At 36.3% G+C, this 26659-nt stretch overlaps 1 protein-coding gene across 2 annotated transcripts in view; it reads left to right on the top strand.

Moving 5' to 3' along the window:
* Window positions 1-26659, top strand: part of LUZP2 (leucine zipper protein 2) — a 527143-nt gene that overhangs the window by 425674 nt on the left and 74810 nt on the right. For both annotated transcript variants that reach the window (XM_008268979.4, XM_051852030.2), the window contains exons 8-9: window positions 14251-14325; window positions 21918-22064. In XM_008268979.4, coding sequence (XP_008267201.1) covers window positions 14251-14325; window positions 21918-22064 — 222 coding nt within the window. The remainder of the gene's footprint in view (window positions 1-14250; window positions 14326-21917; window positions 22065-26659) is intronic.

Here is a 26659-nt window from a genome sequence, read left to right as displayed (position 1 = left end):
GATCTCTGTCCTTAGTGTGCTGTACATTGAGATTTAATGCTATAACTAGTACTCAAACAGTATTCTTCACTTTATGTTTCTGTGTGGGAGCAAACTGTTGAAATCTTTACTTAATATATGCTAAACTGATCTTCTGTATATAAAGAGAATTGAAAATGAATCTTGATGTGAATGGAAGGGGAGAGGGAGTAGGAAAGGGGAGGTTGTGGGTGGGAGGGACATTATGGGGGGGAAGCCATTGTAATCCATAGCTGTACTTTGGAAATTTATATTCATTAAATAAAAGTTAAATAAAAAGAATAAAATGACATTCCTTCCTTTCTCTTTTTCCTCCTCCTTTTTCTTGCCTCTGTCTCCTTTTCTTTTTCCTTTTTTCTTTTCTTTTTTTAATTGTAAGACAGCATATTTTAAATTACATTGCAGTCAAGGGCTTAAGGTTCCACCAATAAGTACTTTAATAAATGAAAAGCAAAGAGACCCTAGTTTACTAGGAATATAAGCAAGGGATACAAATAATAATAGAAAGAGGGACAGAGTTGGAGGGGAATGCCCTGAGGCATAGCAGGTACAGCAGCAGCCTCTGTGCTGGCATCCCGTGTGAGCGCCTATTCCAGATCCAGTTGTTCCACGACCAGTCCAGCTCCCTGCTAATGCTCCTGGAAAAGCAGGCGAAGATTCCCAAAGTACTTGGGCCCCACACCCACATGAGAGACCTAGAAGAAGCTCTTACCTCCTAGCTTCAGATTGGCCCAACTAGGGCTGCTGCAGACCTTCGGAGAGTGAACCAGCAGATAGAAGATCTCTCTGTGTCTCTGCCTCTCTCTCTAACTCTGGTTTTCAAATTAAATAACTAAATAAATTAGAAAATAAATTTAAAAAATAACTGAATGGAAGATGTGCATTTCACTCATAAACAATACATTTTAAAGTAATCACAGATCATTAAAACTATAGTAGTATAACATTCTTAATCACTGGTTTCTCAAAATTATTTATAATTCTGTTTGTATCCATAATTTCACTTATGTATAATCATGTCAAAACAACAAGATCTTTATTAATGTAGCTTTACAGTTAGGCTTGGAGTAACAGAGCCTAAGTCCTACAACCTAGAGTGTTTTCTAAAGTATTATTTTGGATATATTGTTTAGGAATGTTTCGCAGTTTAATGAAAAAAAAAAGCCTCATGGGAATTCATAACTGGTTGCTGATAGATTAATTCAACCATTATACATATAACAAATATATTGAATACATCATTCAATACTGTCATTTATTCTTTAGAGTATGATTTATCTCAGTTGTATCATAATTTTCAACACAGAAGTTTACTATACCCTTCATTTTGTTTTGCTAACAATTTTGAATGTACATCTTCTTGTCCACACTCTTCTAGATATAAGACATGATATATTAAATAATTTAATATTAATCTAAAGATCTTCAAAGCCCCGTTTTTTTCCTTCAAATATTTCTAAACTATTCTTCAACAAGCATAGTTTCTACTAGTATCACTTCATATTTAATGACCCTGTTTTTCTGTCATCTTTGTTTTTAAAATCCATTCAATGATATTTCATATGAAAACTTTCCATTTGGTTATATTTTTGTAATGGAAATTTGTGCTGAGAATACTTATCTCTTATTCTATGAGAATATTTTGCCTTTATGTCCGTAATCATATTTTCCGACAGCTATACTAACATGTTTATTCTGTCTTTATGAATTATATCAGCCTTAAAAATGTTATATTATTTATTCTTTTGTTTAACTTTGAGTCATATATTTAATTTCTTTGAATATCTAGTAAGTATTATTTTTTACTGAACATTGTGGTTAATGCATTTCAAAGACTTCAAATTTTGACTTTTTCTGAATATTGTTTATTTTATGGAAGAATATTATGGTAGACCTTTTTTTAAAAAAAAGGGGAATTTTTTTTAAAGATTTATTTTATTTATTTGGAAGACAGAGCTACACAGAGAGGTAGAGACAGAGAAAGAGGTCCTCCATCCGATGGTTCACTCCCCAGATGGCCACGATGGCCGGGCTGCACTGATCCAAAGTGAGGAGCCAGGAGCCTCCTCCAGGTCTCCCACGCGGGTGCAGGGGTTCAAGTGCTTGGGTCATCCTCTAATGCTTTCCCAGGCCACAGCAGAGAGCTGGACCAGAAGAGGAGCAGCTGGGACCAGAACAGGTGCCCACATGGGATACAGGCCTCAGGCCAGAGCCTTAACCCGCTGCGCCTCAACACTGGCCCCACTAAAGTAGACCTTATCCTATAGCAGGGTGCTGTGAACATTTCCTAGAGCCAGTCACATTCAATACTTTAGTCTTTGTAAGCTATGTGGTCTCTATCACAACTGCGCAATTCTACCATTGTGGTACAAACAGAAACTAGACAATATCTAAACAAATAAAAATTATTAAAATATTTGACATGACCAGTGCATCAAAGATCTTTAGGGCAATTAAACAATTTAATATTTGTACATTGCAAAACCTGAAGTGGCATCTGGAGGAAAGAGGAGAAATATGCACTTAAAACCTCTAATAGCAAAACACTTAGAGATCGGAACTTATTTAAAGCTTTATCTACAAAAACAGATAGTGGGCCCAATAAGTCTTGTTAACTACAGTTTTCCAACCATTCTTTGGTGCTTAACTATTAATCTACAAACTGTTCTGATGTCTAGGGAGTTAACAAGATTTTATCAGTGTCTCTGGAAGTCTATCATCTGATCCCAAGAATTTCAGTTCTGCTCTCAGTCATTTAATAATTGCTCTATCACTGGCCTTGTGTAATGTATTGTCCTATGTATGCACAGACCATCCATCAGCTAGAGGCCTACAAGGACAGCCAACCTCTTTACCCCACTCACCTACAAAATAATGTTGGGTGACTCACTGTAGTCCAGGTCATGACTCTCTGCCTCTGATTCTGATCTCTGACACTGCATTTCAATGCAACTATTACAATTTTCTTGGGCCACAACTCTTTGCTTTTTGGTTAAGAATTTGTTCTTGGGCAGAATGCGGGTACAGTCAAGAGTTTCATGTAGTGAGTTTTCCATATTTTAAGGTCCATAGCCTGGCACAGTTGGCTCATACTTGTTTGTGGGAAAAGGAATAGTACAGACTGGTTATTCTATGAAGTCTGGAAGCAAATTATTTGGAAACTTTTACTTGTTTTAAAAAATATATCTTTAATTATGTGAAAGACAGAGCTATGCAGAAAGAGGTAGAGACAGAGAAATCTATCTTCCATCAGCTGGTTAATCTCCAAATGGCCACAACTGCCAGGGCTGGGTCATTCTGAAGCCAGGAGCCAGGAGCTTCTTCTGAGTCTCTCAAGTCAGGGGCTAGAATACAAGCACTTGGGTCATCTTCATTTCCCACCCAGACATGTTAGCAGGGAGCTGGATCAGAAGTAGAGTAGTTGGGACTCAAACTTTCACCTGTAAAAGATGCCAGCTTTATAGGTGGCAGCTTAACCTGCTGTGCCACAATGTTGGCCCTTAAACTTTAAACTTTAATTTTGAAAACAGAAAATATATTGGGATTTGCCTTGTGGCACAATGGGTTAATCCACTGTGTCCAAATCCCACATTGGGTTATTTAGGTTTTATTTCTACTTCCACTTCAGGGCTACCTTCCTAACAATGATCTTGGGAAACAGCAGATTATGGTCTGATTGATTGGGTTCCTGTTAAATTTACGGGAGACATGATTAGAATTCCTGGTTCCTGCCTCCACCCTGGTTCAGACCAGGTTGTTAACAGGCATGTTAGGAGTAAAGCATATGATGAAAGATACATATCTCACTCTGTTTCTTCCTTCCTGTCACTCTGCATTTCAAATAAATGAAACTGAAAAAATGCACAAAAATAAACACAAAATTTGAATATCTAGATAGACATATTCAATAACAATGAATTTCACTTATTCACATTAACTGAAAATTTAAGGTTCATTTGATTTCACATATGGTTTGATTCAGAAATGTTCCAATTCAACACAGCCAGCTATATATGAATATGTATTTGTTATTTTCTGTGTTTTGTTTAGGGAAATTTTAGTTTCATGTTTTTTGTCTTTTATTCTACAAATAATGCATATTTGAATTTAGACCTAAATGTTTTCTTGCTACATTATTAATAGGAAAAAAGAAATTTCAAGCCAGTAAATATCTTCCTATTTCTGTTCTCAAATTAATTAGGTGTTTAAATCTAATCATGAACATTTGACTAGGAGATTGAGAGAGTTAATGCTCTAAGAAATTACATTCCAAAGTCTAGACCTGAATTTGGAAAACCATCTAAAATGTATGAGACTGGAGACAAAGGTGAAGTACTTTTTTTTTTTTTTATTTGACAGGTAGAGTTAGTGAGAGAGAGAGAGAGAGAGAGAGAGACAGAGAGAAAGGTCTTCCTTTTGTTGGTTCACCCCCCCAAATGACTGCTACTGCTGGTGCACTGCGTCGATCCGAAGCCAGGAGCCAGATGGTTCCTCCTGGTCTCCCATGAGGGTTTCTGGGGCCCAAGCACTTGGGCCATCCTCCACTGCCTTCCCAGGCCATAGCAGAGAGCTGGACTGGAAGAGGATCAACTGGGACTAGAACCCGGTGCCCATATGGGATGCTGACTCCGCAGGCGGAGGATTAACCAAGTGAGCCACAGCTAGGCCAAGGGTGAATTACTTTCTACCAAGGTCTATGTTTTCATGAGAGAAAAAATGCAATCAATACAAGGATATATTAACATTGATTGCAATAGGCCTTCTTTAAGTGATCGCAATGCCAAAGGCACATATAAATTCGGTACATATTATGAACATACAATATACTTTATAAAATTTAAAATGAGGAAATGTATATGCCTACACTTCACAAAGAAACATCTCATTGAATTTGTTAATTTTCATATATTAAAATATATAGTTAGTAACATAAAACTAGATGCAATCCTAAGTTATTACTGTGTAATTTAGAATACATATCTATATATATATATATATATCTTGCTATCTATATTTTAGTTCTTAAAAAATAAGCTTTGCTGCTCTGTAGTATTCCATAGTGTGTGTGTGTGTGTGTGTGTGTATATATATATATATATATATATATCAATCATAATTTCTTTATCCAGTCATCAGTTGATGGGCATCTGGTTGATTCCATATCTTAGCTATTGTGAATTGAGCTAATGGACATGGGAGTACAGATAACTCTTTCATTTGCTGATTTTATTTTGTTTGGGTAAATTCCCAGGAGTGGAATTGCTGGGTCATATGGTAGATCTATTTTCAGCTTTTTAGGGTATCTCAATACTGTCTTCTACAATGGCTACAGCAGCTTACATTACCATCATAGAGGATTAGGGTACTCTTTTCCTCACATCCTTGCCAACATTTATTGTTTGGTGATTTCTGTATGAGAGCCATTTTAAATGAGATAAGGTGAAACCTCATTGTGATTTTGATTGTATCTCCCTGATGGCTAGTGATCCTGAGCAATTTTTCATGGCCATTTGAATTTCCTCTTTTGAAAAATATCTGTTCAAGATCTTTTCCCATTTCTTAACTGGATTGTTTGTTTTGTTGTTGATTTATTCATTGAGTTCTTTATATATTCTGGCTATTAATCCTTTATCAGTTGCATAGGTTGTAAATATTTTCTCTCACTCTGTCCTTTGCCTCTTTGCTAAGTGTTTATTTTGCAGTACAGAAGTTTCTCTGTTGGATATAATCCAATTTGTTGATTTTTGGCTTTGATTGCATGTGCTTCTGGGGTGTTTTCCTAGGAGGCTTTGCCTATGCCAATGTCTAATGAGTTTCGCCAATGTTCTGTACTATATTTGATATTTGATATAGTACTATATTTATAGTATCAGGTTATAGATTTAGGTTCTTGATCTATTTTAGATGGAATTTTGTGTAATGTGTAAGGTAGGAGTCTTGCTTCATACTTTCCCATACAGAGATCTAGTTTTTCTAGCACTATGTGTTGAAAAGATTTTCCTTGCTCCAGGGATTGATTTTAACTCCTTTGCCAATTATGCATTGGTGGTAGATGAATGGATTGATTTCTGGAGCTCCTATTCTGTTCCCTTGGTCTACATGTCTATTTTTTTATGCCATTACCAGATGTTTTAATTATAACTGCTATGTGGTATGTCTTGAAATCTGGTATAGTGATGCTTCCAGCTTTGTTTTTGTTGTATAAGATTGCTTTAGCCACTCAGGGTCTCTTGTGTTTCCAAATAAATTTTAGGATTGTTTTCTCTAGATCTGAGAAGAATGTCCTTGGTATTTCAATTGGGATCACGTTGAATCTATTAATTACTTTTGGTAGTATGGACATTTTTATGATATTAATTCTTCCAATCCACAAACATGGAAGATTTTTCCATTTTTATGTCTTCTATTTCTTGTTTCAATGTTTTGTAATTTTCATCATAGAGATCCTTGAATTCCTTAGTTAAATTCATTCCAAAATATTTAATTTTTTGTAGCTATTCTGAGTGTGATCCAGCTCCCTGCTAATATGGCTGGAAAAGTGGTGAAGGATCGCCCATGTTCTTGGTCCCCTGTAACTAACCCATTTGGGAGACTAGGATGTTTCTAGCTCCTGACTTTGGCCTGGCCCAAGCCTGACTGATGCAGCCATTTGGGGAGTGAACCAGCTGATGGAAGATCTCTCTCTCTCTCTCTCTCTCTCTGTAATTCTGATTTTTGAATAAAATAATACATATTTAAAAAGAAAAATTGGCCGGCGCCGCGGCTCACTAGGCTAATCCTCCGCCTAGCGGCGCCGGCACACCGGGTTCTAGTCCCGGTTGGGGCGCCGGATTCTGTCCCGGTTGCCCTTCTTCCAGGCCAGCCCTCTGCTGTGGCCAGGGAGTGCAGTGGAGGATGGCCCAGGTGCTTGGGCCCTGCACCCCATGGGAGACCAGGAAAAGCACCTGGCTCCTGGCTCCTGCCATCGGATCAGCGCGGTGCGCCGGCCGCAGCGCGCCGGCCGCGGCGGCCATTGGAGGGTGAACCAACGGCAAAGGAAGACCTTTCTCTCTGTCTCTCTCTCTCACTGTCCACTCTGCCTGTCAAAAATAAAAATTAAAAAAAAATAATAATAATAAAAAGAAAAATAGGATAAAATAATGTCTGTTTTGGTGAAAAAATATTTTAAATCATGCATATTTAGTAATATGCATTTCTACGAACTGTTGATGTACCCTCATACAGTAGTGGAAGAATTGAATTTTATTTAAAAATTCAATGTTACTCTGATCCTTTCACTTATATCAAATAGTCTACAAAGTACTTAAGACCATTTCCTTTTATGAGTTTAGTATTTTTATTAGATGACAAACTTGGAATACTCCAGTTTCCTCCACTCGTCCAAGTGTTCTTCAAACATTTTGAAATACATAGCATCAATAAGTTTTAGTAATGTCATTCAACATATGTATATTTATTAGTTACTCATTTCTTTAGTTGTTAGGAGTACTGGCTATTTTTCCTGATTACCTCGTTTCAGATTCCAAATCTGCTATTTTCTGGTTATGTGACATTGGCAAGATATTTCATGATCTTATCCATGCCTCAGTTTTCCTCATTTGAAAAACTTGGAAGTGGTTCTCTATTTTAGATTGTGCCTAGCACTGCGACCTATTCAGATTCGGTGGAGACGGAGGATGTACTAATCTCTTATATTTAGCATCTGAGTGATTTACCATTCACTTATGTTTGCATGTGGAATTATTGTGCATGTCCCAATAAGCAAGCAAACTTAAGAGTTATTCACCCTGCTTTCTGTGCGTTTTTGGGACACACACACACACACACACACGCATGCATTCCAATTATTGTTCTGTTCCTCTCTTGAAAGAGATGGTTTTCTGAGTTGAATTATAGTTTCTTGGAATTTTATTTTAGAACCTATGACTTGGACAATCCTTGCATCTTCTGTGCCTTTGGAATATTTACTGACTTCAGTAATGAGAATCTCAGAGTAAAGACTATTTCTTTATACACCTGGCTACCAAAAGTCTTGGAACAAAATTTATAGCTCAGCCTAGACAAATGGGTGGAAGTTTGGGGCCTAGTATTAGTGCCTCCCTCTTCTTGCTACCCATACCCTACCTTCACAACCCATTCACGAGATATTATATAGGCTTTCCATAGACCTGGTGTGCCTTACTTATGTTTAAAATTTATTAATTTTATGTATAATAGTTTCAGTTCCTTTTTAGGGGAAGATAATGTAAAAATATTTTATATTCTGTTAACCTCATAGATTTTCACTAGAAAATTTTAAAAAGATTCAGGATGTGGGGAGGATAATGAAGGGATTAAAATAAATTGTGCCAATGTTTTTTTCCCAAAAAATATTGAATCACAAATCTAATGTACTACTAATGAATTAGAACTTTGCAGATCAAGTCACTTGCCATAATTTGGTAAAATTATTGAAATTTAGGAGACAATTTAGCCATCCATCATCAATATCTATCCTTTCTGTTTCATTCAACACAACTATTTTTTAGTTTTCTTAGAAGCAAAAAATCAGTTTGTACTTTAATCACACTACATGTGCTATCTATACTTCATAATTATAGCCCAGCTAAAGGTTATTTCTTGAGGGAAAAAAAAATGGGGAAGGGCATCTCCCAAACTACAGAAACTAGAATCAAACCAAATTCTGGAGTTTCTTCATCCATAAAACCTTGGAGTTCTGATGTTGTATAATGAATTACGATTTATGGCTTCCAAACATGTTACAAAGCTGAAATTAGAAAAGTACATGTAGGAAAACAAATGCTACAGCAACACTATATTTAGCAGCATAAGGTGAAGACAGTTTGATACTCAGGCCACACCAAGAATATCTTCCCTCTTCACTCCTTAATTCCACAAGAGATTGAATTTTTTCCACTTAACTTCATTAATTTAAAACAAATAATATTTTCTATTTAGAAAGTCTTTCATAGGTGAAAAGTGTTTTTGTTGTGCATAATACAGCTTCTATGTATGACCTAATCTAGCATTTGACCCCTTAAAAATGGAAGCAAACTATTCCAATAGGAAATGTTATCTGCAATTACTATGGTTATTTTTCTTTATTCTTTTTGTAAACTTCTGTCTTTGACTAGATTTTAATAAGCTGAATGAATTTCTAGAAAATGTAAATAATTGAAATCCTGGGAATAGATGACAACAAAATTTCTTTTTTTAACTTTTATTTAATGAATATAAATAAAATTTGTTTTTTTAAAAAAGATTTATTTATTTATTTGAAAGTCAGACTTACACGGAGAGAGAAGAAGAGTTAGAGAGAGAAAGGTTTTCCATCCGCTGGTTCACTCCTCAATCGGCTGCAATGGCTGGAGTTATGCCGATCTGAAGCCAGGAGCCAGGAGCTTCCTCCAGGTCTTCCCACGTGAATGCAGGGGCCCAATTACTTGGGCCATCTTCTACTGTTTTCCCAGGCCAGAGCAGAGAACTGGATTGGAAGTGGAGCAGCCGGGACTCCAGCATCCATATGGGATGCGGGCACTGCAGGCTCTGGCCTTATCCTCTATGCCACAGTGCTGACTCCGACAATAAAATTACAAAAGAATATTTGTTGTGTCTGCCGTAATTCATTTTTCCTGCCCTGATTGATACAAAATTCCCAGATAGTAGTATTGTTTCCTTTATAACATAAGATGCCAAGTAAAATAATCTTCATTACTCACCAAATAATTATGTATTAGTATGAACCTGATACTATTCTAAATGTTTTATAAATATTAACTCATTTAATACTTTTGATGGTCCTATAAGGTGAGTTTCCTTATGTTCTTGTTTACGGAAACGGAAACGTTTTAGGAAACGGAGGTGTGCAGAACTTAAACGCTTTACCCAAATGGTGCTGGTTAAGAGTCAGCATTCAAATTCTAGTACTTCAGTTCTTCAGTTCATCTCTTATTATCTCTCTCCTCTTGTATCCCAAATGTAGGGAACAAAAATTTGGAAGGCAACAGGTAACTTCAGAAATACTGCTTTCTTACACATGTAGAAAAAGGGGAAGCAATGTCTAGGTGGTCCTTCATTTTTATCACACATAATGTCGCCACTTATAAAATGGAATAAATGAGATTCAAACCTGATTTGAAACTTCTCATATTTCCTCATTTATTCACTGACTTAAAATGATATTCTTCTCATGGGAGGAACAGCACTGCATTATTTTCTCCCATCTGTATCTTCTTTTGCTAACACTTTTCCCTTGTTCAGTTCACTCTGGATACACTGCCTTTGTTTCCACTCAAAACGCTGCAATTATTTCTATGGAAGTGTCTTAAAGATTCCAAAAAGAACTTATTCTTTCATTATTTATGTTACTGATCACACTCATGTAATGAAAAGTTTTCTAGATAACGCATGTCTCTATCAGTCATTTATACTGTGAAGCAAACAACTCAAACTCCGAGGCTAAAAGCAATACTCACTGACTAATATATTAGAAACATTTGTAGTTTGACTAAGACTCAGTGATCTTGGATGTGCTAATTACAGGTTTGCTTATCCTGCAGAAGGCTTGTTTAAGCTCAGCTTTTCCATGGGAACTCAAGTGGGGTAGCTCTGCACCAGCAGGTTAGCTCAGTCATGGCTTCCTCACAGTGATGTCGGAAAAGTGAGAGAGCAAACCAATTTCTTATGAATATTTTGCATCCGATTGACCAAGTAACTTACAAGAATTCAGTCAGAATCTACAAGAAGTAAATACCCTTTACTTGTTAATGGTAGGATATGCAAAGTCACAGTGCCTAGCATATGGGAACAGCAAGAAGGGAAGTGGAGCTTTGGGATATGAGTCATTAATAAATTCCTTCCCATTCTCTACTACCTCTTTTTTAATTTTTTTAAATTTTTTTGACAGGCAGAGTGGGCAGTGAGAGAGAGAGAGAGACAGAGAGAAAGGTCTTCCCTTTGCTGTTGGTTCACCTTCCAATTGCCTCCGCAGCTGGCGCGCTGCGGCTGGCACATCAGGCAGATCCGAAGCCAGGAGCCAGGTGCTTCTCCTGATCTCCCATGGGGTGCAAGGCCCAAGGACTTGGGCCATCCTCCACTGCACTCCAGGGCCACAGCAGAGAGCTGGCCTGGAAGAGGGACAACCGGGACAGAATCCGGTGCCCTAAACCAGGACTAGAACCCGATGTGCCGGTGCCACAGGTGGAGGATTAGCCTATTACACTGCAGCACTGGTCCTCTACTACCTCTTGTAGCTTTGTCAGCTTGCTAGCAGTTTTGTGTGTGTGTGTGTGTGTGTGTGTAGACATATGTATTTTCTCTTCTTCAGGAAAGAAAATTTTTGCTTCATTATTACACCATTAGTGCCAATAATAGTTCCTGAAATGTTATACAAATCCGGTAGTAGTTGCTGCATTATGACATAATTGGATGAATGTTTATAGCTAATTATTATGGCAGTCTTCAAAAAGCATATGCATTTGATGATGCTGCTTTTCAAGAGATACCACAGTCAACTGGAGGAGATAAACACATTGAGCCTCTAGTGTCTTTTTTTTTTTTTTTTGCAGCAATCTCTATAATTGCTAGGACCTACCACAGTGCCTAGAATAATTGAATATGTGGGGATTAATTAGAGTGTGAATGAATGAATGGAGTAGTAGTGGAATGGATCAAGATTGTGCAAATACTCTAGGTGTAATGAATATGAAACCTTCAGATTTCATATTTCTCATTTGAGTTCTACTTGTTTGGTGTAGAGAAGTATTATCACCTCTAATTCAAAAATGTCAAGTGCATTATCCAAAGTGATACAGTTAGGGAATGATGGAGGCAGGATTTGAAAACATAATTTTCAAATTTGAGGAATTTATTTTTTTCAATTTTATTTTCAAAATTTTTATTAATAGGCAATACTGGTATGTTTTTGGGGCACACTATGCAATATTTCAGCTCATGTATATAGTGGAAACATATCATATCAAGTGCTCAACATTTCCATTTCCTTATCTTTTCTTTATGTTTGGATCTACCAACTCCTCTCTTCTTGTTCTCCTTAATGTATACCATGTTATATCAAAAAGTTTATGGAACAAATGGAAAGAAAATTAAGTTCACTTTGGTGTGAAAACATTTTTAAATTCATGCTTAATTCTTTCACAATACACATCTTCCCAATACACACTTTTCCTGAATCCTACCAAAACTCCATATAATACCCAACTGTGCACTGTATTCACCCCACTGTACTGTGGAAACACTGAAACTTCCTGCTTCTGTATAACCACAGAAACATAGGCAGCAAACACTAAAGTAGACAAACTAAGATGCTTCTACACAGCAAAGGAAACAATCAACAGATTAAGACACAACAAACAGAATGTGAAAAATATTTTCAAATTATTAATTGAACAAAGAATTAATATGCAGAACTAACAACAGAAAAGCAAGCAATCCAAAGAAATGGGCAAAGAATCAACTTTTTGAAGTTCCATATATGAGTATCATTATGCAGTTCTTCTTTTTATGCTTGACTGTTTGTGTTGTAAATGACAAGAGTTCAAACTTTTTCTTTCTTTCTTCTTCTCTTTCATCCTTATTTCTCTCCCCCTTCCCCTTTTTTTTTTCTTTCCCAAAGCAAAAGTTATTTAAATAAGATAGAGACCTCCAGCCACAGCAGCCAGGAGGAGGGCTCCAGGAGAGGTAGACCCAAGAAACTGTGTATGGAGTCTTTTAAGCACAATTTGGGGGAGAAAAAAAAAACAGAACAGCAGCTATGAGTCAGATGGTGGGAAAAAAAAAAAAGTCCAAATTTAACCATTTTAACAGCTGATTAATATTATGTTGTATGTGTCACATGTTACTTATCTATTTGTCAGTGAATAGGCAATTAGGTTTTTTCCATTTCTTGCCTGCTGTGAATAGAACATCAATTAAGGTGGAAGCATTCATTTCTCTTTGACCAACTGATTTCATAGATATTAAACAGTGGGATTGCTGGATCATATAATAGTTCTATTTTTAGTTTTTTTGAGGAAATTCTATGCTTTCTTTCACATGGAGTTGTTACAAGAGCTTGGAGAAAAATGAGAGAAGGAGATGTAGGGGGGGTGGAAAAAGGCTATTTAATGAATACTAAGTTATAATTTGATGGGAATAATGAAGTTCTGGCATTCTATTACACAGTACATTGACTACTGATAATGATAATCTACTATATTTTTTTTCTTAAAAAACTAGAAGAAAGGATTTTAAAGATTTTAAATGTTCTCACCATAAGTAAATTATAAGTATTGGAGACTACAGACTTGTTTACCCTGATTGGACATTACATAATGTATGCATGTGCCAAAACATCATCCCAAAACTTTGCACAATTTTTTGTGTCAGTTAAGTTAAAAGTTTTTTGAAAGAAAGTTTTTCAATATACAAGGGATCTGACAGGATACTTCTCAGGAGAAGAAATACAAGTGTTCTTTTCCTTTAACCACTGCAGTAATGGTATTTGCAAAGTTGCAGATATGCATATGGTGGGTTAAAGTCATATATGGTATTAACGCTCAATCATAAATATTTAATAAATGTTAGTACAAAAAACTAATACTGATGTTAGTGCTTCCAAGCTTAAGCAGAATATTGTAGATCAGGTGGCTTAAACAACATAAATTGATTTTCATACAGTTCTGGGTGCTGGTAGTTCCAGGATGAACCCCTGCAGATTTGGTTTCTGGTGGGAACTCTTCATGACTTTCAAATAGTGTCTCACGTCGCATTTCCACCCTGTGAGCACAGAAAGAGATCTCTGGTGTGTGTTCCACTGCTTACAAAGACATGTGTACTATGAGTCTCACACACAGGACCTCAGTTAACCTTAACTGAGAAAAAGAAAAACTCTATCTCCAAAGACAATCACATTGAAGAGAATTTTCAGGGAATACAATTTACATTAGAAGCCACAAATCTTTTGAAGGACTTGAACTGGGTCTTAGCAACTGTACATTTTGGCCCAATGAAGCTTTTAGAGCACATTTACCTAGAATACACCATTTCTTGAACACTGATGAATTGATCATGTAATATAGCATTTTAATACTGAATTCTAAATAAATTCTATAGGATATAATTATTTTTTCTTTCTCTCTTTCTAAAAACTCCTTGACAATGAATGACAGATTCTTCAATTAGAGAGGGTCAAGATGATGGAACTGACTGAAAAATTTACTTTTCATTTTACAGGCCCAACAACTTACTGATCTGGAACAAAAATTAGCTGTAGCCAAAAATGAACTGGAGAAAGCAGCTCTTGACAGGGTAAGTTTATATTCACTGAATATCAGAATTTTGGTCTAAGCAAAAATAGCTGGAGTATGCTCATTGCTTCCCTTGATTTATTAATGCAATTCAAGATGCTGTGCATATGAGATGGTTATGGAATTCATGAATGTTTGATATTCCCTTTGGAATCCATTTTTTCCCTTGTTTTTGCTGCTACCGTAAATTGACTGACGGTTCAGTCTCTGTGAGTTCATGACTTTATTTTTTCACCTTACTGGTACATTTGTTCTATAACCCCGTGAATAAACATGCTTTAAAGCACCAAATAAGATAGCATGTATTAACTCTGGATGAATGCGTTATGAAGCAAACGGAAGTACTCATTGAGAGCAAATTGTTATAACCACTTTTTAAACGTGTGTATGATAGAATTAGCACTTACCTGTACATACTTGGAAACAAGCAAAGGGACATTAAATGTAGCAATGTCCATATCAATAAGGAGAAACAACTGGTTACTATTAGGAGATTTAATGTGTATATTTCATATGCTTTCTATAGTCATAGGTTGCAATGGAATCGAAAATTTATAAGAAAACATATTTATACCAGTATTGATACACCTATTATATTGATGTCAATTAAAAATCAGATTTTTATGTTAAATATTTAATAATGGTAACAATGCAAAAACATTCAAATCCCTGAAACATTTTTTAAAGTATTTATTTATTTAGTTTTATATACGTGTGTGTGTGTGTGTGTGTGAGAGTGAGTGAAACAGAGACAGAGAAAAAAAATACCCCTAGTGGCTGGAAGTGTCCTAGAGCCAAAGCCAGGAGCTGGTAACCCAATTAATATCTGCATTATGGGTGACAGTAACCCAATTGCTTGCATCATTATTGCTATCTTCTAAATTCTGCATTAGGAGAAAGCTGGAGTCAGGAACCAGAATTGCGTATTGAACCCAGGTACTCTGATGTAGGTTACAGTCATCTTAACACCTGACTAAATGCCTACCCCTCTCAAACTCTTTATGTGTCACTGGAAATAATATGCAACAGTACTTACTTTATGAGGGTGATGGGAAAGTTATAATCATGTAACATTGGAAAGAATGCCTGGTACATGCAAAAACCTCAGAAAGTTTCATTATTATTATTATTTTATCATTATTATTATTATTAGTGAATGAAATCACAGTAAATGCCTCTCTGTGATTAAAAAAAAAAAATCCCTTTTAGCCTCAGGATCTTGTCACTGCTTCAGGTAGGGTGAACTACCAGAGCTGGAGGATGATTTAAACAAATCGTGTGCAAAATATACATTGAAGCTCATAAACAGCAGTCATAAAATCAAGTAGAAATGCAAGCTCACTTCAAAATGGAGCAAAACTGTAGTTTAGTGAAATTGCTCTTCACCTCTCTCCATCATATTTATATGAGACTTTTTTATATTCTTCAAGCATCTCACTCCTTAAGATTGTTGTATCTTGGCTTCAAATAACATTAAATGCTTCATAAAAGTTATGAAAATAACAGCTCCTTATTGCAAACTGGATCTCATGGCATATTTAGTGAAAAAAGTTCCAGTATTATTATTCCAATGTAAACAATAATAATGTCAATATATATGAATCAGCCTCAACTTTTCAAACCATCAATTATTCATTTGGCAATTTCTTATGAATTCTACTTAACCTCAGGTACCGGAATACAAATACAGCTTTTGGGTATGTAAATCTCTCAAAATTTAACTTCTACAAAAAAGTTTGTATAGGATCTGACCATGTTAAGGTCATGCTCAGGACACCAGGCATATTGAATCTATTCTACAAACACAAGTTAAGCCAACTACACAGACACCCAGGATTAAGTAATAACTATGTTTTAACTCTTCTATATTTTCCTACAAGATAGTGTCTGGGTTAAAGCATGAGTATAATAAATATTTATTAATTGAATACATAAATGAAGATCTAACTTACTAAATGAATAGACATGCTAATAATCCTATAAACAAGAGACCTGGAAACACCTGGAGCAGAGATCCAAAAATGTTTATATAATTCCAGGATTCATATACCTGATTCTATGACAAATATAAAGACTGAGTGAGAACCCTCTTTCCAAGGCAAACAGCTGTTACCACACCTGATCATTCTGAGGTCTTAATGTCATCATATAAAGGAATTAAGATGAACTGAATATAATTTAGTGGATTTTCTTATGATTGGAGATCAGAAATGATGGGCAAAATTATTCTTACAAGATACATATTTTCAACAGACAAATATTGTTTTTATGAGGAAAGCACAAACATGCACACACCAAAAATTTGCCTTCTAAATCTTTCACCATGTTAAGGTCATATACAACAATGATTTCATAAGTTTTTATGTCATGTAGGGTATGTTCCAGTATATTTGAAAATGTAAAATGCTATTTTATAATGTTATTTATTATATGGGATAAAATGAAACCTTTTAATTATTTTCTCATATAACAGGACAACACTCTACACCCTCTGTAGAGTTTGCTTAATTTTTTCATTTAACAAATACTTGCTGGATTTGGAAACTCTGATGTCCCCTCAAAAATGCCCAATCTGTAAGATTACAGTTTTGTTTGAATAGATAAACATATAATTAAAGCAACAAGCTAATTTAAAATGATGCTAAGGGTTAAATTAAACATAGAATTAGGAAATGTAATAGACACAAGTTAGAGCATCTTTGCAAAGGATTATCAGGAATTTTTTCCAGGAAGATAATACATGAGCTGAGACAAATTTTAAGTGGAAACTTCCTAGACAGATAATTGGTGAGAGGGTTCTTCAGGCAGAGGAAACAGTGTATTTGCTTTGAGATGAGCTGAGCAGAGGCTGGTGGAGAGGTTCTAAATAAAGGGCAGAGTGACAAATGAGGCAATTGAGTTAAAGAGATTGTGTTTCACTAGCATGAGGTAAAATAAATGAGGAAATGACTTGGTGTAGGGAAAGGAAAAACAGGGTAAAAGGAAGACTGACCTAGGAAGAGAATATTTTGTAAGATCTTGGGAGAAATGTTCTGTATACAGTCTACATTGTATTTTATTAGGCAACATCTTGCTCTTTGTAACTTCAAAGTGAATCATAGTCTACAGTTGCAAGACAAACCCCACCTGGCAATATACATGAAATGTTAGGACATTGTGGGTAAACTCATTGTCTGGGTCCTGCCTGTGGAACATTGGTGAAATCAACTCTGACTAGCTTTAGTAACAGTGTCTTTTTAAGTTAGAAGGATTTAATGGGAGTTAGGCAGAAAGAGGACCACGTTAGGACAGGGTTGCTGACAGCATTTTATAGTCCGTCAGGAAAAGTCAAATGTGCAGGAAAGAAATAAAAACAGAATATAAAATAGGAGGGCCCATCACAAGTATGTGATGCCAGAAGATAAAATGTTCATCATAAATCGAAACTTATCAGCAGAGATAGCCCAGTACTATGGCCATGAAAGGTGATGAGTTGTATATTACATTACACGATGTTGATGCAGTATCAGGAGGCCTTGGAGGAAGATGATTGCACCAAGGTTCAGGTAATTAGAAACATGACACATATACATATCTCCTTTAATGTCCCATTGAAAAATTTTGTTGTTTCCAAGCACTATGTACCATTGAAACCATTAATTTGATGTTTTTATTTATGTTGGGCATCTTAGCTCAGCCATTATTCTGACCAGTGTCTCTCATATCAACATATACCTAAGACTATTATCTATCGAAGGTATGGATATGGAATGTGATATGAGGATTGAAACATGAATGCAATGAATGCTATGATCATCATTGCTCCCTTCATAATGGGAATACTGAAAGTTCAAATTCCAAAGCCAAATTTGCTTTGGCTCTTAGGCAAGATATTCCTACCTCTTACTTTCTTTTTTCCACTGTCTAACTTTAAATATGTGAATAAGCTTTTTAAATTACTCATATCATTTTGGTGATTTACTCCTGTTATAACATTTAGTGACATGAAAGGGAAAGAATCAGTCAAGACAGCAGCAAAGAACTAACAGAAAGAATAACTTGAAATATTGTTCCTTTCTCTCACTCTCTGTTGAGCAACTTGTAAATTTCTTTCCCTGACATGTAGAACACTATTTTCAGTTAATCTTTTTCAAGTCATGGATTCAAAGATTTTGTGCTGAGTCCCTTCTAATGTATAAGGGATTGAGCCAAATACTGCCTATAAAAATTTGAACAAAACAGTCACTGTGGGGCATGCATTTGAACGTAGTTAAGATACTGGTTATGACACCAACATCTCACATTGGAGTGCTTGGGTCTATGTCCTGGCTCTGTTTCGGATCCCAGCTCTCTGCTACTACCCACCCTGGAGACAGCAGGTGATTTCTCATGTACTTGGGTCCCTGGAACCCACAAAAGAGAACTGGATTGAATTCCTGAAACCCAGTTGCAACCTGGTCTTTGACTGTTGCAGTTATTCGGTGAGTGATCCAGCAGAAGGGCAATATCTGTTTCTGTGCCTTGTCCTCTACCATGATTTTCAAACAAATTAAATAATTTATTTTTACAATTTGGTGATACCTCTGTCACCCATCTGGGTGACCTGGGTTGAGTTTCTGGTTCCCAATTTGATTAGTCCAGTCCCAAAAACTGTGGGCTTTGGGGCAGTGAATCTAGAAATAGCAGCTCTGTTTCTTTGTCTCTGTTTCTCTATCCTCTCTCTATCTCTCTGCCTCTCAAACAAATAAATGACCAGGCAAATATATTTGTGTATGCACATAAATTAGAAATCTGTGATTAAAACATCTGAAGAAAACAAACAAGGTGAATAATAGAATACAAGTTGAAGGATAGGGAAGATTCCACACACTACGGGTAGCGTATCAGAAGGACTACTTTGAGGGCCCGTGTAGTGGCTCACTAGGTTAATCCTCCGCCTTGCGGCGCCAGCACCCCGGGATCTAGTCCCGGTCGGGGCACCGGATTCTGTCCCCGTTGCCCTCCTTCCAGGCCAGCTCTCTGCTGTGGCCAGGGAGTGCAGTGGAGGATGGCCCGAGTACTTGGGCCCTGCACCCCATGGGAGACCAGGATAAGTACCTGGCTCCTGCCATCGGATCAGCGCGGTGCACCGGCCGCGGCGGCCATTGGAGGGTGAACCAACGGCAAAGGAAGACCTTTCTCTCTGTCTCTCTCTCACTGTCCACTCTGCCTGTCGGGGGGGAAAAAAAAAAGGACTACTTTGAGTAAAAAAAAATAATAATAATAATTCTAAATGCCATCACTCACCTTAAGGTCTCTCCTCTCCTGTTCACTTCACAACCCTCCTCCATCCCTTGAGGGTCTTATTTTGTCCTAGACAACTTGACAGGGCAAGATGAATAAAAATGAAAAGCATGTCTGTCCCATTTCTAATGTATTCACTCGTAACTTCTGTTATTGCTGCTTTAAAAATAATCTGTTGACTAGCTGAAAGGAAGATATTTCTTGAATAGTGTTCTATCAACAGACACTTTCATCTGAAGATAAATATTACCTTTACCACCTAAGAGAAGAAAACATAGTCAAAAGTTTTGGGAAGGATCTAAATCACTTTAAGAAGCTGACTGTGAGGGCTTTATTGGAAGGAAATGGGCAAGAATCGGGCACAAAGATGTAAAAAGATCTTCAAAACTTTCATGGCAAATATGTACATAAAATAAACAATATGCATGGATTTAAATTTTTTTAACTAAGATAAACTTGTTTTTTAACTAAATGTTTCCATGAACCTTTCAAATATGCTCATTCTTCTGGCAAAATGTATAAAATACAGTACTTTTGTTGGAGTACATTCTTTTGTCAGGCAGAGACCAAAGACTTTTCTGTTTATTCATCCATGGAACACTTAAAGGGAAATTCTACATGTGGATCTTGGCCCTGATAGCTAACCCTTCTCTTCATCTCTTATGGTCCTAAGATCACATCTCATGTCCTTAAATGCATGTTACTGTGACAGCATCTCATCATTTAGGCCTCTGATTCTGTGCTAAATTATGCATTAGCTACCATGGAAACAGCCCTGGAGTTTTTCCAAAAAGTTTTATATTTCTTCATTTTAGTAACTGAGAATGTCTTTTTCATTCATGCTCAGCCTTTTAAATATATATTTATATAATAGTATTATTAATTTTAAAGTATTTCTATTAGTAGAAACTAGAGGTTTGATGGGAGTTAGAGACAGCTGTCTGCTTTGTAATCTAAATCAGAAAACTACCTGTGTGAAAATTTTAGATTTTGTTTTCTTAGAGAAATAGCAAAGATCATTTCTCATGCATGAAAACGCTTGTGATATTGTACAATATATGCTAACATAAGAAAGTGTTAATATTATAGTTTATTATCCTACTAGATTAATTCCTATTACCTAACAAAGTCCAGAAGAAATCAAAGATAAATTTATTTTTATCATGTGATGAAATTTAGTGGAGTTAATGGCAAATATGAGAAACACAGAGGCCTGAGTTGCTAGGGTATTAATCCTATTTTTTAAGGTTTATTTATTTATTGGAGACACAGAATAACAGAGTGAGAGGCAGAGGCGGGGGGGGAGAGAGAGAGAGAGAGAGAGAGAGAGAATCTTCCTTCTGCTGCTTCCTTCCCCAAATGCCTGCATAGCCAAGACTAGGACAGAGTAAGGACAGAAACCAGAACTCCATCTGGGTCTCCCTGATGGGTGATAGGAACTCAAATATTTGAGTCATCATCTGCTGCCTTCCAAGCATATTGGTAGGATGCTGAATAGGAAATGCAGGGTAGCCAGGACTCCAGTTGGGCACTCTGATTTGGGATACAGTCCTCCTGTACAGTAGCTTAACTCACATCATCACATCATCACAGTACCAACCCAGGCAATTGATTCTTTTTTTTTTTTTTTTTTTTTTTTTGACAGGCAGAGTGGACAGTGAGAGAGAGAGACAGAGAGAAAGGTCTTCCTTTTGCCGTTGGTTCACCCTCCAATGGCCGCCGCGGCCGGTGCCGGTGCTCTGATCCAATAGCAGAAGCCAGGTACTTCTCCTGGTCTCCCATGGGGTGCAGGGCCCAAGGACTTGGGCCATCCTCCACTGCACTCCCTGGCCACAGCAGAGAGCTGGCCTGGAAGAGGGGCAACCGGGACAGAATCCGGTGCCCCAACCGGGACTAGAACCCGGTGTGCCAGCGCTGCAAGGCGGAGGATCAGCCTAGTGAGCCGCGGCGCTGGCTGCAGGCAATTGATTCTTAATAAAGAAGGTTGGTGACAAAATAAAGATGGCAAGTTTCTAAGAAGAATAATTTCTACTTGAGTACAATCTAGAGTACATTTGCCTTCCAGTAAACTATCATGATTGGAATCATGTCAGTTAAAGGGATAAACTAAGACATATTTCTGAATGTTGATATTATGGAATACCCCAGCTCTTAGAAACATATGTATTATAGATCAGTAGTATATCATTTGCAATTTATAAATTCCACAATCATATTTGAAAACTGATAGCATTTTTATGGGGTGTGAGCGTAGCCTCCAAGGGAAGGTTGAAAAAGAGGATGAATGAGGTCCAGAGACACGTGTGAATAAAAGAATTTATTACTTTGTAGGAGTCACAAATGAAGGCGATGAAGGAGACTGTACAGCTCTGTCTGACATCTGTTTTTCGGGACCAACCTCCCCCTTTGAGTCTAATCACATCACTTCCACCCAGGACAATTGCTTCTAAGATTCCGGATACCAGAGCAAAAAGCAAGGTATGTTTTATTTGTGCTTCTAAAAATAACATAGAGTAATGTACTGTCTTTAATGAAAAGTTGTTTTAAAAGAAAAATAAGATATATTTCTGAATCTGTTATGAAATATGGCAAATCCTAGAATAGACAACTCCTAGAAACAGACAAACTGTGAATAAATAGTATGTAGTAACAGAATCTGTAAATTAGGAAATAAGCTTTAAAATATGATAGTATTGGTATGAGAGTTTATGATCAAATAGAAGGGACTTAAGTTAGATTTTGAATTCTTTGAAACATTAGAAAGTGAATTGAAAATTGTAGCCTGGTTTGTAAAATCATTTTAGAACATCATTTTAGAACAGAGCCTAGCTTTTTTTTTTTTTTTTTTTTTTTTTTAAGATTTTGTTTATTTGAATGAGTTGCAGAGAAAGAGAGAGAGGGAGAGGGAGAGGGAGAGGGAGAGGGAGAGGGAGAGGGAGAGAGAGAAAGGTCGAGTTTCCATCTGCTGGTTCACTCTCCAAGTAGCCTCAAAGGCCGGAGCTGGCCCAGTCGGAAGCCAGGAATCAGGAGCTTCTTCCAGGTCTCCCACATGTGTGCCATGGCCCAAGGATTTGGGCAATCCTCTGTTTCTTGTTCCTGCACACTAGCATGAAGGATTGGAAGTGGAACAGCCAGGACTTGAGAGGGCACCTGTGTAGGATGCTGGTGCCACAAGGCTACAAGCAATGGCTATAGCCACTATGCCACAACACCAGTCCCCTGTCTGTTTCTTGGGTAGGATAATCACATTGTTAAAAATAACAGCAGCATCAAAAACCCAGCAAAATAATTTCTAGGTTTTAAGGATATCTTGTAATGCATTTCAATACACACCACAGATTTGATATGAAAATATATTTTTCCAGGAATATAAACACTATCAAACTTCATCTTCACAAAAGTACTTAAAAAAAAAAAAGAGCTCTCACCAGTGACTGCACCTTTGAATCACATAGGATCATTAAAAAATAAATCCTGACATCTGGGACCCAGTCACAGATCTGCTAAATCAGCTTATCTTGGATTGGACTCCAGTGGTCAGTAATTTTTAAAGTCCCAGATTTAACATGCATCTACATATGAGAACCATTGGCTTAAGCAGTATCTTCCCCAACTTCCACCACTACCCTGCTTTAGATAGAGCAAAGGGTCATTTCATTGCTTTTTAAATGCTGAGGAACTCCAGTTTGGAGGTACTATGCCAGGAAAAAGTTTGCAGTGGGCATTGAGAAATAAGTTTCATTTCAAGTAATGTAGTGGATAGACCTGGGTCTCTGAACCCTGCCTTAGGACAATTATTGGGTGCTGTGTATGCCCGCCCCATTTCTAAAGGCAAATCTCTAGGAGTGTGCCCAGAAACACTGAGAACCTGTAATGTAAATAGCTAATAAAAATCTGTAATCTCAGGGGTTTTTCTTACCACTTATTGCCAAAATCCCTGATACTTTGATTAAATTGGATATGGGCAAATTGTAGATTAGGATGATACAGATGCCAAGAAAAAGTGAAGCAAAGAATAGTCTTCAAATGTCACCGACCCATCAGGAAATCACACCTTGCTGACTCTTAGTGTTAATTAAGAGAAGAGAGCAGCTTCTCTCATAAAGTGTGGTGACTTAGAGCACCACAGTTTTGCTATTTTATGGCATTGCTACATTTGTTTAAACCCATTATTCAAACTGGGCTTTATAATACCTTGAATATGTGAAAGAAATTACTAATTGTTCCTTTGATGAGTTTTTTCTATGAATAAAGTCCTTTCAGTGAAATAAACAATAAAAAATATTATTTTTCTTGGTTTATCACAGTAAAGGGAAGCATTTAGATGAGACTGTTTTGGAGATCTGTCATTTTTCAAAAAACAATAACAGAAAAATCCAATTGGTGAAGATATGGTTCAATAAATTTAAGTTAATGTGCTATATAGCGGTCTCTTTTGCAGATTAGCATTAATAGCTTGTCTGATATTTATGTTATTCCTATACTCTTTATCTTTTCAACCATGGCAGAAATTGTATTTTACATATATGTGTGGTTTAATCTCTGTGTAGGTACTGAACACAGAATATCTTAAAAGTCTGCAATAATATAATGTGATTTGGGAGTGTGTAAGAAAAACAAACATTTTAGTTGTGGAATTTTTTTATGTAAAAATAGTACCTTTTAAATGAGGAGGTTACTGGTTCACTTTCCATGCTGGCTATTTTTAGCCACATTGTTAAGCTGTGCCTGACTCACAGCCGTGTGAAGATGACATTACCTACCCTCTCTGTGCCTCAGTTACCTCAGAGCCAGCCTCAAAGCATTATTGTGGCATCAACACTGAACATATTTTCTTCTTATTTTTCAAGACATACGGTCAATCTCATCCACATTCACTTGCCCTTTATAATCTCCAGTCCCTCTTCTGCAAATCTGTAAAAAATTATTCAGCCCACTTGTGGAAAAAGCCAAAACATCCCCCCCAAGAGATGTAACTTTTATGTCTTGCAGCATATTGAGTAATATAATATATTTTTTCTTCATTCATGTGCATCCCCTGTAGATTTCAAAAGCTATAGATCCATTACAGAGGGAGTTCACAATCGCAACACTAAAGAAAGTTTAAAAATAATTTGTATATGAATACTTATGCCTCTTTAACTCCTTTATTTTTTTATTCTGGAGCATGACTGTTGTGTACCCTTTAGTCATGTAGCTCCATCAACCTTGTCAGCTTCCTTTTTGTCATTGAATTTCTTCGTAGCCATTATACCTGTTTCTCTGTGATTTAAGTGAATTTTCTTACCCTTCCAGTTAGAATTATTTTTATCTCCTTTCAGTTCTCTGACAACTGAGTATTTACTGCTTTTGGCCCTCAGTCGCACCTTGAATACAGTGATATCTGCATAAGCCTCTCCTTAAGAAAGATGACTGTGCTTAGCTCATGGATCTTCTTGACAGTATTTAGTTCCCAAAATAATGTTTCTGGAGAGTTCATTTGAAATGACATTTTCTGTGCATTCCTCTTCTTGTGAGATATCCTTATTTCCAATATAGCAAAATCATATTATAGAGGGCTTTGATTATGTTCAACAAAATTATTTTTCAACTCTATATCAGAATAGGGGGGCTGCTAATTTGAAATGACACAAGACTGAGTTTTAGAGATCACAGCGGAATACTTTGAGAAAACAAGAAAAATGCAAGAGATATTCTTGGTAGTATATCATGCTACCGTTTTTGCTTGCTTGTTTGTAGTGCCTGGGAATAATATTACAAATAGCTTATATAATATAATATTACAAATAGTTACATATAAGGACTAAGGAGATACCCAAATCTAAGTGCCTGTGGTATGATAATTTTCATATCTGTGTTATGAGATTATATATTTGTTGAAAAGATTATCCTTATTCCATTGTATTGTCTGAGGGCTTTTGTCAAAAATCAATTGACTCTATATATGTGGATTAATTTCTGGGCTCTTTAATCTGTTCCATTGATCTATGTATTGGTTTTTTACCAGTACCAGGCTGTTTTAAACTATAGCTTTGTAGTATGCTTTGAAAGAACATATTTTGAAGCCTCCAGCTTGGTTTTTCTTACTCAGAATTGCTTTGACTACTCAGAGTCTTTTGTGATTCCATATGAGTTTTAGGATTATTTTTTATAACTTTGTAAAGAATGTCATTGGTATTGTGATAGGGAATACATTGAATATCTAGATTATTTTAGGTAGCATAGACATTTTAATATTATTGATACTTCTGATCCATGAGCAAGGAACATCATTCCTTTTTTAGTGTGTATCCTTGATGATTTCTTTCATCAATATTTGATAATTTTCACTGTAGAGATCTTTCAGTTCTTTGGTTAAATTTATACCTAAATATTTAATTTTTTGTGGTTATTGTGAATGGGATGTCTTTTTTGATTTCTCTTTCTGTGAGCTCGTCATTAGCATACAAAAAGCTGCTTTTCTGTACACTTATTTTGTAACCTGCAACACCAGTTTATCAATTCTAATAGCTTTTTGGTGGAATGCACAACATCATGTCATCTGAAACACAGATAATTCGATTTCCTCTTTTCCAAAGTTGATGTCCTTTATTTCTTGCTTCTTTCTACTTGCTCTTGCTAAAACATACAATACTATATTAAATAAGAGTGGCGAAGTGGACAACTTTGTCTCGTTCAGATCTGAGAGGAAATGCTTTCAGTTTTTCCCCATTCAATATGATATTTGCCTGTTGGTTTGTGATATATAGCCTTTATAATATTTTAGGAATGTTTGTTCTATACCTAAGATGTGGATTTTTTTTCATGATGAAGTATTGAATCATACCAAAAACTTTCTATGAATATTGAGATGACCATCTGTTTTTTGTTCCCATTCTATTGATGTGATTTACGATGTTTTTTGATTTGTGAATGTTCAACCATACTTTTATTTCTGGGATGAATCCCACTTGATCATGATATATCATCTTTCTGATGTGGTTTTGGATGCAATTTGCTAGTATTTTGTTGAGAATCTATGTTTATTAAGGATATAAGTCTGTAGTTTTCTTTTCTTTTTTTTTTTTTTTTTT

Source organism: Oryctolagus cuniculus, chromosome 1 (assembly GCF_964237555.1).
Source record: "Oryctolagus cuniculus chromosome 1, mOryCun1.1, whole genome shotgun sequence".
Classification (NCBI taxonomy): Eukaryota; Metazoa; Chordata; class Mammalia; order Lagomorpha; family Leporidae; genus Oryctolagus; species Oryctolagus cuniculus.
This window is presented reverse-complemented; position numbering and strand designations above follow the sequence as displayed.